This window comes from Triturus cristatus, chromosome 11 (assembly GCF_964204655.1).
Source record: "Triturus cristatus chromosome 11, aTriCri1.1, whole genome shotgun sequence".
In the NCBI taxonomy this organism is placed as follows: Eukaryota; Metazoa; Chordata; class Amphibia; order Caudata; family Salamandridae; genus Triturus; species Triturus cristatus.
The window spans coordinates 820899879-820915942 of NC_140594.1; the positions used below are offsets into that span (position 1 = coordinate 820899879).

Genomic DNA, 16064 nt, shown 5'->3' on the forward strand with positions numbered 1-16064 from the left:
AAAACACATTGTTAGAGAAATCTGTTATTGACCTGTCTTTATGTAAATAGTTTTTATCTATTCTAGTTGGAACTACCTTTTGAACTTTCTCTATATTAGTTATGTTATCACTATTTCCTTCTAATGTATCAACAGTAACTTTAAATTAAATTAGCAGAGCAAGAATACTCCAAAGAAGCATTAATAATCCTGTACAACAACAACACATTTTGCACCATCTTCTAAGGAAGGTACATCTACTTTTGCTACTTTCTATGTTTGCCATCTTTTCTAAATGAGCCGTGTCTTTTGACTTAGCCTCTTCTACTTCACAACTAGTTTCTAACCCAAGGCTTCTAAGCACCTACGTGGTTCTACCAGTTTTTGTATTTTTCAGTATTTTATTGTTTTTCCATCAGTAACTTCCTTGTCTCATTCAGTTTGGCATCTCATCATCTTTCACTTTCCTTTCATTTTCAGCATACAGGTTGTCCTGAACATCCGCTTCTTCTCCAATATCGGACAAGATAACTCTCAGGATTTCCGATTCTTCGTCTTCCTCAACCGCTTCCGGTACAACCACCTCTGGATTTCCTTGGCTATCCGCCTCTTCCTTCACTTCAGGCAGGGCCACCCATGTCCATTCCGGTGATTTATACTTCTGGTTAGGTTTTCTTGTTCGTTTGTTTTCTTTGACTACTGTCTGTTCTTCTTCTTTCGATTTTTCCTGACTCGTTACTTCATTCACCTATTCAGCTCTTGGCGAATTTACACGTGTCAGTCGATATCTCAGTCTCTTTATTTTGTTTGGCCACACCTCGTCTTTTGCCGTTCTTTTCAATTTACTCCCTTTATCATTTTTTTCAGTTCTCCAAGCTCTCTTTCTCAGAACTCGGCCTTCTGGTATTTCATCTTCGCTTTCCTCAGACTCTGTTTCAACTTGCTTTTTACCTTCAACGAGTTCTTTTTCCACCACTTCTTTTGTTTTCCCTACTTCTGTCCCTCCTCGAATCTCCGTCACGCAATCTTCCTGCTGACTACTTGTCCCTGCTTCCAACTGGATGTTGGAGTTCCCTACACCTCCTCGGGGGTCTTCCGCAATAATCTTTCCCTCTCTCTCTGTATCTAGCACCTGTCCATCTAAAGGTGTTGTTTCAGGTGGAATTTCTCTCAATCTTTCATCTGGCACTTCCTTCTCACGGATTTCTTTTATTGTTTCTCCACTTTCTTTTTCTTTGTTCCTCCTTTGTTCTTTCTTGGGTGAATGTGCTCTTTGTTCTGTCTCTGAGTCTGAACTGGTATCAGAAATTTGTAACCTTCTCCTCAGGGAGTTACTTCTGGGGACCAATGTTAACCTTGGCTCTGTCTCCCCCCTTTCAGAGTTTTCTCCTTCCTTATCTTTTGGCTCTCCGTCATCTGACTCAGTACTCGATTCTGATTCATCAAAATACTCCTTTTCTTTACAGTCAACTGGATTTGGAATTCTCAAAGTATGACTTGCATGGATCCAGTTCTTCAATCCAGCACACTTCACAGCTGTTGTTGTAGTCAAAATATCTTGCCTTGGTTTTCCCCACCTCTTCTGTGTACTTTTATCCTTACCCAGTCCCCTGGGCTCAGATCATGAGCTGGCTTCTTTTCAAGAGTGGTGGCATCCGCTCCAACCTGATGAAACACAAAATGAACTGCGCCAGCCAGGCTTTTACAGTACTCCAATACCATGTCATCAGTTATTGCCATCAGCTTGTTGACTGGTATAAATACATGTCTCATTGCGCGTCCCATGAGGATCTCATGAGGACTCAAACCAGTAGTTCTGTCTGGTATTGATCTAATAGTCATGAGTACTAGAGGCAAGACATCGGGCCATTTCATACCTGTGGCTAAACACGTTTTCCCTATTCTGTTTTTGATAGTACCATTCATTTGTTCTACTACACCAGAAGCCTCTGGTCGGTAGGCACAATGCAGTTTTTGTCGTACATTCAATGCTTCACAAATCAGTTTTATGATCTCATTATAAAAATGTCCTCCTCTGTCTGATTCAATTGTTACTGGGAACCCAAACCTAGGTATAAATTCCCTCAACAATAATTTTGCCACTGTCATTCCATCATTTCTTCTTGTTGGGAACGCCTCTACCCACCTAGAGAATAGGCATACCATTACCAAAACATACCTCAACCTGTTACAAGGAGGCATCTCAATGAAATCTACTTGCATTCTTGTGAAAGGTCTTCCCTCTCGACCTATTGCTCCTAGACTCACCACTGTTTTTCTTCCTGGATTGTACTGCTGACAAATTAGACATCTTTGACAAATACTTTCCGCCACAAGCCTAAACTTGGCATTATACCAAGTTTGTTTAAAATAACTAATCATGGCGTCTCTCCCTATATGTCCCTGTCCATGATACATCCGTGCCATGGCAGACATCATGCTATCAGGCATAACTGGTCTTCCATCTCGATAGATCCACACATGATCTTTCTCTCTTGGTGCACATCCTGCTTTTACCCACTGTTTTACTTCTTCCTCTCCTGCTTCTTCCTGCAATTGTCTTACCTCATCCCATGTTCCCACAGTGTTAGTAAACATTGGGAAACAAGAAATCATCTCCCTTTCCTTTGCCCGATTGATTGAATTATGATTTTGTGCACAATATTGTGCCATGTCATTGGCGAATTTATTTCCAGTGGCAATATAATCACCACTGCGACTATGAGCAGCACATTTTACCACGGCCAATTGCCTAGGCAGCTGTATTGCCTCAAGCAACTTTCCAACCACTTCAGCATTCTTAATGAGAGTTCCACTTGAGGTTAGGAAACCTCTGTGCAGCCAAATTTGGCCGAAATCATGGACCACCCCGTAGCCATACTGGCTATCAATTATCACAGTCACGCTCACACTTTTCCCGATCTTACATGCTCTGGTAAGGGCATTAAGTTCAGCTACTTGGGCCGACCTTACTCCTTTCAAATAGGATGCTTCCATCACTGCTGCAACTGTACATACCGCATATGCTGCACTCAGCACTCCATCATCTGTTCTCAAACAAGATCCATCAACAAACATGACATAATCACTTTCTGGTAAAGGGTCATCTTTTATGTCAGGTCTTGGTTTTATACAAAAGTCAAGTACATCCAAACAATCATGATCTGCTTCATCTCTTACCTCCACATGCTCTACATCAGGCAATAATGTTGAAGGATTCACATTTACGCATCTCACGAGACTCACATTTGTTGCACCCAAAATGACCTTTTCATACTTAGTCAGTCGGCTGTGCGTCATATACTGAGTACGACTCCTTGTTAAAAGAATCGCCACATCATGAGGTACAAACACTTTCATAGGATATCCCATCACAATTCCTTCACTCTGTTCCAAACTTCGACATGTAGCAGCTACTGCTTTCAGACACCCAGGAAGGGCTACAGCTACTGGGTCCAACATGGATGAAAAATATGCAATTGGTTTCCTCAGTTTTCCATGCTTCTGTACTAGAACAGAGAGCGCACATCCATTTCTCTCACTGCAATACAACTCGAACTCCTTGTCATAGTCAGGCATCCCTAATGCAGGCGCTTCACACAATCCTTCTCTCAATTTCTTGAATGCTGCCAACTCCTCTTTGTTCAAATCAATTGTATCTCTCACATGACTTCTTGTCAATCGTACCAAAGGTTTTGCAATCAATGAAAAATTTCCTATCCACTGACGACAATATCCAACCATTCCCAGAAACATTCTCACTTCTCTTTGGGTCATTGGTGGACTCATTCTTTTTATGATCCTGATTCTATCTATGGTTATTTTCCTGTGTCCTTTCTCAATGCTGTGTCCCAAATATTGGACCTCTTTCTTACAGAATTGTAATTTCGATGGTGACACTTTTAGTCCTCCATCTGCCAAATGATTCAGCAAAGCTACCGTATCTACCTCACAAGCTTCACGAGTTTTCGGTGCCACAAGTAGGTCATCGATATACTGGACTAGTACTGAATTTTCAGGCATTTCTAGACTCTCCAAAGACTTTTTCAATAGCTGATTAAATATTGAGGGGATTTCCGTATACCCCTGTGGAATTCGGCACCACGCCAAAATACGCTCGCCGAAACTAAATGCAAAAATTTGCTGGCTGTCATGGTGTAATGGGATGGAAAAGAAAGTATGGCACAAATCAATCACTGTGTGCCATTCTGCATCATGAGGGATCTGATATAAAATCACAGATGGATTCGGTACAATGGGACAACATGGTACAACAATTTTGTTTATCTTTCTCAGATCTTGCACTATTCTGAACTTCCCACTAGGCTTTTTCAGTCCCATTATTGGTGAATTACATGGGCTACTCATTATTTCTCTCAAAATTCCTTGCTTTATCATTTTCTCAATCACAGGAGTAACTCCTTCGATTATTTCAGGGGTCAATTTATATTGTGGGACATTTGGATAACATACTCCTTCTTTTACATTTATCTTTACTGGATCTACATTCCTCATCAATCCTACATCTTCTCCTGTGAAGTCCCAAACTTCTGCTTTTACTGATTGTTTCAATTCTTTTGGTAGTTCGTCAGGGTTGAATACAGCATAGGTTCCTGTAAACTCTTTCTCTCTGTTTGCCATTGTCATTTTGTACAGCACATCATCATCTGGTGTTTCAAAGGCTATTCCATCTGGAGTACAAAATATAGTGCAATTCATCTTGCACAATAAATCTCTACCTAACAAATTCACAGGACTGGTATCGCACACTACGAATCTGTGCATTTTAGAAAATTTCCCTATACTAACTTTCACTGGTTCTGTAAGGTAAGTTTTAATCTGTCTTTTGGAGACCCCAACTACTTGGATCGTTTCATCCGAGAGAGGAAGATTCTTGACATCAGCTGATCTAACAGTTGGTCGAGTAGCACCAGTATCAACTAGGAAAGTAATATTTTCATTATTAACTTTTCCATCTACAAATGGGCCTGTCTGGTCTACTTCTAGAATTGCGCCAAGTACGCACTCCTCTTCCTCCCTTCGGCACCGTCAATAACCCTCTTCTGAATCGCTTTCATCGCTTTGCAGCCAATACTGCGAAGCAGCGCTAGCGCGTTGCGGCTTATTTACCTGTTCTTCGTTGTAGAATCCATTTTCCTTACTATACTTCTGACAATTTTTGTTCTGTGGAAAAGGTGGTTTTGGCACCTGATTCTGTTGTGTTACACCCTGCTGTTGTCGTTGCTGTTGACCACTCACCTCATTCTGCACCTGTGGATTCAAGGATGAATTTTCATCATTAGTACTTGGTGGATTCTTACACTCGGATTTCCAATGCCCTATCCTACCACAATTATGACACGGAAATTTCTTTTTAGCTTCCTCAATATTCCCTTTATTTTTCCCAGGATTAGATCTTTGTTTTGACCCAGCTTGTTCCACTAATTGTGCTTCCTGTCTCTCTGCTACTTTTACCTGTGCCTACATTGCCTTCTCTTTTAGTTTTCGCTGTTTTGCTTCAATTTCATCACTGAAATATTTAGCATGTCCCAATACTTCGTCTATTTTCTTTGCCAATCTACCGTATGCTGTTTTATCATTTCACTAATTTCTGGACGAAGACCATATTCAAATCTGTATACGAAATGACTCAAATCCTTGTCACTCAAATTTTCATCTCCACTGAATTGTTTAAAGGCTAAAATTAACCTCTCATAATAGGCATGTACTGATTCTGTGCTTTCCTGATGTGTTCTATCAATTTTCACCCAATCTGTCTCTTTAGGGGGTACCTTGTTCTTCAAGAATGCCATAACCTGTTCATATTTCTTCATTACCTCAGGGTCTAGAGCTCCTGTCTTAGGATCCCTTGGGTATTCCTGTGTCGGCCAATCTATTACTATTTTACATTCTGTCCATAGATCTGCTGGTACGATTATGTCAAACAAGCTATTCAAATCAATCCACAATACTTTGGATAGCTTCACAAATCTGTCCACCTGTCTATACCACTCGACGGGTTTTTCACGCAGTCGAGGGAAGTCATTCGTAAATGACAAAATATCCTGTCTAGTCCATGGGACATGCACATATCCTCCTCCTGGAATCTCTCTCATAGGGTATTCTGTCACAACCTTCTCTTTTTCTCTCATAGGATAGGCTGAAAACGTTTTGTCTGAAACTTCGTCTCGCTTACGATACCATCTGCTCTTCCATTTGTCCACATCTCCCCATTTTCTCAACAAAATAATTATATCCTTAATCTGACCTATTCGTCCTGTGGTATTCATGTTTTCAATGTCTTTTTCGGTGAAATCTACTTGATAGGGTTTCTGTAAGGCTTTTACCTTTTCAATATCAATACCCATCTCATTTGCCACCTCTTCTAATCTTTCATGAAGACTTTTCGCACTCCATGTTACGCTTTTGCACAGAAATAACACTCCTCATCTTGGTACGTTTTTAATTTCTATCGGGATAGGTCCTACTATTAATTCTTCCAGTACCATTCGTAATTTTGCCACATCTATTGACTGGGATTCATTGTCTTTCTTTTGCAAGCTTCTCAACCATTCACTCAACTCCTCTGTAGATGGTCCTATTGGCTTCTCTACATTTCCTTGTCCAAAATCTTTTTGAGTTTCTGACATTGTCTCTATCATTGTCATGCGCTTTTCTACACAGTTTTGACCTACAAAAGAGTTATTTGAAAAATTTGGTTCAATCATACTCATAGTCTGTCTCCATGGATTCTCACTCTGACTCATTCTTGGTTGTTCAACCGGTTTATTACTTTTATAAGGGACTGTCAAACAATGTTCGCTGTCTTTCTGTTTGTCAAAAATAGGCATTAGAGGACCTATCGTTACTGGTACAGTTACTGCTTCTAAATTCTTAGTCAATTCTCTTATTTTCTCTGTTAATAAGTTGTTTTTGTTAATTCTGCTGAATTTTCTCCATCCAATTTTCCTCCAGACTTCCTTTCTACCTCTCTAATGGAATTGTTTCTTCCTAAATCTTGGAACTCTGGTTCCGATTTTATGATTCGTACTGTTTCTTTCATTGGGGCACTTGGAGTTAATATTTCTGGTTCTGGTCGGCATGGTGGTGGATTCTTATAGAACATATCATCAAGAGCATCATCCTCTGACTCATTCACTCCATACCCTCTCGATTCCAATTTATGCCTCTTTTCTACACACTTTCGTCCTTCATTCTCTCCTGCAGTTCTTACGGGAAACAAACCCTCAGTCATACTCTCATTTCGCCACCTTCTCATTCGATCATCATGCGTCTCATGTCCGTATGATCTACCAAACAGATACCTATATCCTCTACCATTTCTCTGTCTTTCTCGGTCATGCATTTCGTCTTCCCACTCCATCAAAGCCTCAAATTGAGTTGGTCTAGGTCTCGGTTCTAAATTAATCATTTTCTCTCTCAAATTTCTCAAAACAGCCAAATTAAATGAACCATGCTCTGGAAAAGCTAATACTCCGTCCTTTTCAGTGTATTTAACCCAATTGTCTAACCAAATGTAGGTGTGATATCCATATTTTGCAACCATAAAGGATGCAGGGGTTTTCGGTGGAGGAAGTAACTGTCCTTCCCTAGTTATGATCGGTTTATCCTTCTTAAACCACTTCTTAATTCTACCAAACCAAGACTTTTTCTCCTTTTCTGGTGGATCGTAATACATTTTCCTTTCTTTCGTGTCTTACTAGTTTCTCCTTACGACTGTACCGCTATTCTATCCAATTGCAGCGCGACTCACACTAACGCACCAATCCGGAGCGTCTACGTCACTGTCACAATTCTCAAATCCCAGCGCGATTCACACTAACGCACCAATAGGGAGCGTTTACGTCACCCTGTATTTCTCCACTCCTAGCGTGGCGCACACTAACGCACCAATCCGGAGCGTTTTACGTTTCTGACCGACTGTCCAATCCCAGCGCGGTCGTTCTGACGTCAGCAGCCGCTGCGGCAGCTCCTGCCCACCCCTCCTTTACAAATCTGCTCAGTAATTTTTTGTTTCAATTTCTACAATTCTGTTAGTAACAACATAAAAACGTCTCCATTGTCCGCTTCGCTAACCAAAGAATAGCAATAGACATTTCTCACGAGAATTCCGTCTTTCCCGAGAGCAGCGCTTACCTCTGCCCTACTACGGAATCGTTACTTCCGTTGATAAAGTAGCACATCCCTCTACTTTACCCTTCTAACAAGCATTAGCTAACCGTTTCTCCAGAATTAAGACACATAGTTGGAGACCCAATGCTCCTGAGAAATAAAACCAAAGTTTCACAATTAACCCGAATGCTATTTCGTTCACGCACTTTCACACAAGAAAAATGTAGTACATTCACACAGAATCCTGTTTTTCCCGAGAACAGCGAACAGTCTGTCCTGCTACAGAATTATGACATATGTTAAAGCAGCGCTTACCTCTCCTTTGTCCTTCTAACAAGCTCAGAGAGTACCTATTACCTTTCCAGTGATAAGCGTTAACGGAATGCCAGTTGGATCCCTGGTACCTAAGACCAGAATTTCACAGGTAACCTTGACTATCATACACACTTCTTCCACACAGAAAATTTATCTAATGGCAACACAAGGCGATGTCACCGAATCGAACCCAGACAATGCGTCGTGCAACTTCAATCGTCAGACGTTTTTTCCTGTGTACCTACAGGATAACAACAATTCCGTCTTTCCCGAGAACAGCGATTACCTCTGCTCTACTACGGAACCGTTACAAACTTCCGACTTCCTACATCCCAGAAGCCGTGCAAACAACATAAAACTCAACACGACTCACCATAAAGTGTTAGTACATAAACCAATATCAATAACCAATAATCAATAAGCTATTTACAAGCAATATTCACCAAACCAAAACAATAAAAACCATCGTCTTGCTACCAGAAAACTGTTGCAGCGCGGAACATCAAATTCCCCTTTCGGCACAGCCCAACTACCTCAGCATCAAATTCACTCAAATATATTCATTGGTGGGGCCCATAACACCAATATACTTACACTCTGTTGTTCTGTTTTCTGAGGGAAATACGCTTCCAAACGCTGACATGAGAGGAATACCTTTACCTTACTCTAAACACATTGACCTCAGACCTAAGATATTCCTCTCATAAGGAGATGGATCATTTAGTTGTTTACAGGTTTAGTTTCACAGTCATTTATCAGTCTTCAAATCCCATTAAATTCTCTTCTTAAAATAATCGACACAACACATTTCTCAATTAATCAAATATTCTTTATCTAAGAAATATTGCAAGAAACGTTAGAAATCATCATCAGCATTTCAGAGCATCATATTTACCTAATCTGGCTAAAGTCGTCCTCTAAGTCAGTCAGTCAAGGAGAATTTTATTCAGCAAAGTTAGGCCGCAATTCAGTCTCTCAAAGATTCAGGATAACAGTTGTCCAGCAGCGTCACCGTCCTCTCCGTTAGCATAACGTCAGGAAATTGAGTTTGTCAAAGAAGAGCAAGCGATGCGATAGCGTTTTTAAGCTCAATTCCCTACCTACTTTTATAATGAAAATAATGTCAAAAAGTATCAAGATCGGGGTTTAGAAAGTCCTGATTGGTCCACTTGGGGGCGAGGGGTACAGTTCTCAGGGTGTTAAACGATGAAGTCTTCAAACTTGCTTGTTCCGGCTTTTAAATTGAGCTTTGTCTTTGGTCTTGGATAGGTTCCCGTAGCGTCCTTGAAGGGTACATGTTCTCTTGGGGTCAGGTCCGGGCCACTGCTGCTGGCGGTGACGCCTGCGCACTTCACCCAGAACCTTGTGTTGTCAGGGCAGTCACGTCTAAAGTCTCATTCATCCATCTTGTTTAGGCCGAAATGGTCAACTTAAGCAAAAGAAACACAAAAACGTGATTAAAACATAGAAATGGCTAATAAAATGTTATCCCCTTGCTAATACCGATATGTGTGTGTATTTATCTAGCAGAAGCAACAATCAGAGCGGTTTATACTCACTGAATAAAGCACAAATCACAAATACAGCACCAAAGCGACATATAACATGCAATATTCTAGTTTTCTACTATTAATATGCGTACTCAAGTTAGTTTACAATTAATATAGCCATGCAAGGTGCAATTCCCACGTGTAATTCTTTTGTTAATATAATTGGTGAGTTATCACTTCAAACAAATTAATAATATTACAATTAATTGATTATTCGGATTAATATAAACATGCAGAATGGGGGGTATACAAAATTTTGTACTACCCGCTCCAGCACTACCATGTAACTGTTAGCTGTTTTCCCACTAATCCCCCCTGCCACGGAGGTCCCTAACCCACACCCTCCCCTTGGCCAACCAGGAAGATGTTCTTTACGTCATTGTTAATTTAAACCACGTATACTCGGTTCTTGCTTCAACAGCCTCATCTGAGATTGGACTCTGGTTCTTTCTTGTATCATCCACTCCACGTTTCTCAATGCTGTTTTAAAAGCCCAGATTCCAGCTGTCGCTCATGTAGTGGATGTTAAAGATGTTGCAGTTTCTGAGGCATTCTCCTTTAACAACAAACTGGCTCAATATTTGACTTGCCTTAAAGTAAAGGGCTCAATGAAATCGAACCACTCAGTGGGTGAAGTGAACAGTCAGATGTTGCCAACCATAAATTAATGATACACATATACTTTCTTGTTAAACATTGAGTTAAGAAATGAGTCATCATTATTTTAAATATTAATATTTATAATAATTTATCTACTTGCATACTTGTGGTGGGGAAATATAATTGCCAGGCTTTAGGGAGCTACTTGTTAGTTTGCACCAGGAATACTTAGATTAATTGTCCACATCATGCTGTTAGACCATATGTCAGACTCTAGTTTCTTTGGCTTTACAATTTCCCAGTGTTTTGTAATGATCCCTTACTAATCTTGCGAAGGTATAATACATAATGTTTTTGGTTTCTGTAGGAAAGTAGGATCTGCTTTCATGGTCACCCCACTTTTTGCTGGTGTCATTATGTTTCGCTGAGTAGTCTGACTGGGATTCTGCTAATCGGGACCTGAGTCTCTGTGCTTCTTCCCTAAATTGGACATGGTGAGTACTTGGGTACCCTCCAGATTGGCTACTGGTGTACCCTTGTAAGTCCCAAGTATATCGTACCAAGGTACCCAGGGCATAGGTACACCAGGGGTCTGCCATGGGCTGAAGCATGTATTATGCCACCCTTGAGAGACCACTCAAATTGTCACTACAAGCCTGCCATTGCAGCCTGTGTAAGTTGGTGCTAACATCACTTACGACAGATATACGCTTCCTTATATCTGAGGTCACTAGACTTAAAACCTATAAGTCTCCCCTAAGGCAGGCCTTTAAATCCTGAAGGCAGGGTGCTTAGTTATAAGTGTGAGGGTGCCCCTGAATGTGCAGGACACCCCCATTAACCCTCGTAGTACATTCTCTCGGGTTGTAAGTGCATCAGCCATTATGATATATAGAGTGGCCATATGTCACTACACAATGGCTATCTCTAAACTGGCTGTAACGAACCCTGTCATGTTTAGTATCAAAACATGTTGGAATCATACTCCAACACCGGTGTTGGAGTATGAATCCATGCATTGTAAAGCTCCTCCAGGAGGCCCTCGGTGTTCCCGGTACCAGTCTTCTAGATCTGGACAGCAAACCATGGCTGCTGCCGACCAGAGACATGATTCTGCGCTTCTGCTGCTGAGCCAGGCTCGAACAGGGGAAGACAGGACTTAGTGTATTGTAACAGGGAGGGGGTGCTTGCCAGCACCACTAGACTGCCTTGAAGGGCACTTTTGGGGCCCTCCTTGCATACTCCAGTTGAAGCCAGTTCAGGGAGCCGTTGGTTCCTGCTCTGCTCAACCGTCTGGGCACTCTGGACTTTGCTTTGGGAACCTAGACTGGAACTGGGAAGACTCCTGCTGCTCCTGGTCTCGTCGTCCTGCCAGTCTTCTACAACGTCTGTGCCTTAGCTCCATAAAGGTTCTTCACAAGGCCTGTGGACATCTAAGACACCCAAAGGAATCTCCCTTGGAGAGAAGGAGTCACTTCCCTGCATCTGCATGAACTGCAAGAAAGCTGACCCGTTTGCTGTTCCTGAGCTTCTACGGACTCTGAAAGGTTCAGCAACACAGGTGGTGGTTCTACAAACTCCCTCGAGGCCTGTACTGTCTTCTCAGCAACTTTGAAGCCAGTATCCCTCGTCGGATCCACTGGAGCAGTACCCCTGTGCACTGCGTCGACTTGCTGTTGTCATGACTTGCTGACTCTCTCCTCCAGAGATCTTCGGGCTCCAAGAAGCTCCAGCCTCAAGCATCTCCTGCACCACATCCTCTGCACCGTGGGCCTTCACCCTTTGGTGAGCTGCTCGACGTACTCTTGCGACTCCTATGCCTCCTGCCTGTGGGTCCATTGAGGGTCTTCTTTGGCTCCAGTAGGTTCCCCTGCTTGCTCGGGGCCTGTTCTGACTTACCTGCTCATGGTGAGTCACTTGGACCTTGCTGTTCCCGACCCTGCACCTTTTTCAACGACTATGTTGGTTGCCGCTGCCAAGGCTTGTTGGTGCCCCTGCCGGACACTGACCCCTTGGCTCTTGACATCCAGCGTGGGACAGCTCATGAATGGCTTCTGGTCTTCCTCAGCGCCGCCTGGTCCGCACAGCTGCAACTTTAAGGGCCCGGTCAACTCTCCTGCATCCCGGTGGGTATTCGTCTTTCATGCCTCCTGGTCACTCCTGAGTGGAATAGACTCTATCCCCTCTGCTTGTACATACCCCTCATCTTGAACCCACCTTTGGGTTCCACCGGACACTTTCACCTTCGTCGCCAGCAGCATCATTTCGGAAGTCCTCCATTGTGGTCTACGGTGGTTTCTGACATCACTTCCCACCTATGAACCCGGCTTCCCTGGTTTAGGTATCCTGGTTCCTAGGGTATCCACGGGTGGGGTCACTCTCCAACCTTTCATCTTCCACAGAGTTTCTTCAGGGTCCGCTGGAACGGGTTCTTCTTTAAAACTGCAACCGCAACTCACCCATTGACTTGCATTGAGTACGGGGTCGTGTTCCCACACTGCACACGGCCTCTGTGGGGTTCCTAGATACTCACCTTGGGTGGTTCCTTGGGTTCCTGACTCTTCTACATCTTCTGGTTCCAGTCTCGATTAGGTCGTGGTTCGCATTCCACTATTGTAGTATATAGTTTGGTCTCCCCCCCCCCCTGGAGACCACTGTGTATTTGTGCTACTTACATGTTCTGTTTCCAAAGTTTTGTGTGTTTTGTGGTATATCTCTGGGTGGGAGATATTGCAATGTGTTAGTGTTTATAATAAATACATGTTTTTATAATTACACTGTGTGGTTCGTTTTCACTTAACCTGCACCATAAGATTAAATACTGGTAAAACAAGCTGCTTTACACTCCTTCTGGACTAAGCCTGAAGGCTGCTTTCCACAGTTACCACTTACAGAGCTTTCTTAGGTTGTTTAAAACCACTAAAATCACCATAAGGTTTGTCTGGATTGGTACAGGGTGCTCCACTTACATAAGTGAGCACCATATACTAAGCCAGCCTCCTACAGTTTCCTATCAGACATCATGTTAAAAACATTTTGGCAACATGCTATCCTAGTACCCATCTTCTGTTGGTGCCTTCGCACAATGTACTCTGCCATGTGAGGGAAGTGGCAGGGTTGCTTGTTAGACAACATCTTGCAAACCCTTATTAATTTATCTCACAGCACTCAAGTGTCTCAAGCACACAATTGCCAGAGTTTCACCATAATCTGCCCTAAATGACCAAACTTGATGTCTAAATGTTATTCTATACAGTGCCATTAAGAAGGCTAAAATTTTTATTATATTACAGATAATGGAAACAAAAATGGAAAAATGGAGAGTCCAGTAAAATCCAACAGAATTTCGAGGCTCTGCAAATCGACAGTAAAGCAAGCAAACAGGGTACAGCCGACTCCAAAATGGCAAAGTGATTGCTGCGAATCTACGCTCTCCACCTTACACCAGACTCCCTGTGTGACGGTAACAGAAGCATCCAATATATGTGAGGGAAGAATGGAAAGTGAACAGAGTGCTCCGCGCAGCCTGAACTCACAACAAACTAATAGACCATATAATTATCCTGAAAGTGAGAAAATCCACCCAAAGAGTAATATTGGCAGACCTCCGCGTACACATCAACGAACAGCAAGATTTACATGTAAAGAGTGCGGGAAAAGCTTTACAACAATATCCTATCTCCGAAAGCATGAACGATTCCATACTGGGGAAAGACCTCACAGTTGTACTACATGTGGAAAGACCTTCAGTCTACTTGGAGGTTTGCAGAGACACCAAAAACTGCATACTGGTGAAAAACCTTATCAGTGCAATATGTGTGGAGAATACTTCAGTAGAACGGACGTACTTTCTAGACACCAGAAAACACACACAAAGACAATACAAAAATTTGGGCTTAGTATATTGGAAATAGCATGAATAATGAAAAATTTAATTCCTAGCTACATACAGGTATCACTGTTTTGTATGCACATTTTTGTCTTAACTAGACAGAAGCTTGTTTATTAGCACTGTAGTGTCTAATATGTACCTTAGGTAATATACAGCAGAATGGTTACTAAGAATGGTTGAGAGTGATTATTTTGCACAGTGGCCATATGTAAAATAATTATTTACAGGTTAGAATGTGCTACTAAATTACATATAATCTACAAGATTTTTTTTTTCATGGCTTCATAATACTTATGCAGGTTCCCCACTGTAAAACCTTCACCAGCTCTTTGCTTGATCTGTAAATGTGTTAAGCAATTTTTTCGTTGCGCTGTTGCATTACCAATTTTGGATCTGCTATATTTCAAAGGCATTACTGACATAGAAAGTTCATCAAGGTATCAAATTGTAACATCTGTTCTGCTCAGTTTTCGTTCCTACACAGGAACAAGGATTTACAAAAAATAGAGCTAAAAAAATAAAATAAATGTAAGAAGACCACTATCAAAACAAGCATTTACAATGCAATCGGTCTCGCTTTCGGGGCCTTATAAGTGTTTAGCACGTGCTATTGGCTCTGCTAATGTACAGATGTGGTTACAGAAAGGTTATGTTTCAACAACAAAAAAGGCATCACTACGAGACTGGCACTGCATTCCATTTTTTGTTAGATTCAGTTATTCTAACTCATTAGTGAATGCAGCATTTTCCCCACAAAACCCTGTTCCCATAAATGCTCTTAGAGTTCTTTCTAAGTTTCACTACCAATGATCGCCGGTTTCAGTCATTTTCAAGTAATCATCTAGGTGCTCCTAAGGGGAGAGGATGTGGTCCGTCGGCTTAAACTGCCGACTTTGGTGCAGGAAACCAGGGTTCGAGCCTCGAGGTCGCGTCCACATCCTGTGATTCTGGGCAAATCACTTAATCTCCCCGTGCCTGAATGTGTAATGTAAATACGGTGCTCATGTAAAGCGCTCCAATACCTTCGAGTATTGGAGTGAGGTCAAGGTCGCGCTATATCAATATGCAAAAAAAAAAAAAAAAACACATCAGAAATCTGGAGAACATTCAGGAAAAGTACTGCAAGCCACTTGTTCTCATAGATTTTTGAAATTGTCACATAAGCAATCTGAACACTTAGCTACTATGGGTATACTGACGCTCAGGTGCAATAGAGAAATTAAATCTGCCCTGCAACTGTTAAATTGCGCCCAAGGTTTCAGATTTCTTATGTGTGACATTTAATTAATTTCAGTGTAATTATGAGTGACATTCAAAGGCTACTAGTGACACTTTCTCGATCGCAAAATACAAGCAATGAAGACATAGGAAACCTATAAATGTTAGAAATAACACCCATTTGAGCAATGAGAATCTAGGTAGCTTTTAAAACTGCTGCAAAGCACCAGAAATAGAAGGGCCCTAACCGAAATGTCTCACAGACATTGCACTTCTCTTCGGTGAGGGCTCTGCTGCTGGACTCATTCGTGTCACGATCAGTGACTCAGCCTATGTGCAGTGCCAGGCTGAGTGAAGCCACTTCTGGGTTTATCCAG

General features: G+C 41.9%; 1 protein-coding gene across 2 annotated transcripts in view; it reads left to right on the forward strand.

Annotated features, from left to right (window-relative positions):
* Window positions 1-15536, forward strand: part of LOC146785485 (uncharacterized) — a 148800-nt gene extending 133264 nt beyond the window's left edge. Inside the window, exon 6 of one of the 2 annotated variants that reach the window (XM_085634565.1) lies at window positions 13871-15536. In XM_085634565.1, the coding sequence (XP_085490691.1) occupies window positions 13871-14496 (626 nt within the window). In that variant the 3' untranslated portion in view covers window positions 14497-15536. The remainder of the gene's footprint in view (window positions 1-13870) is intronic. The other variant, XM_085634566.1, reaches the window with a different exon arrangement.
* The last annotated feature ends 528 nt before the right edge of the window (window positions 15537-16064 follow it).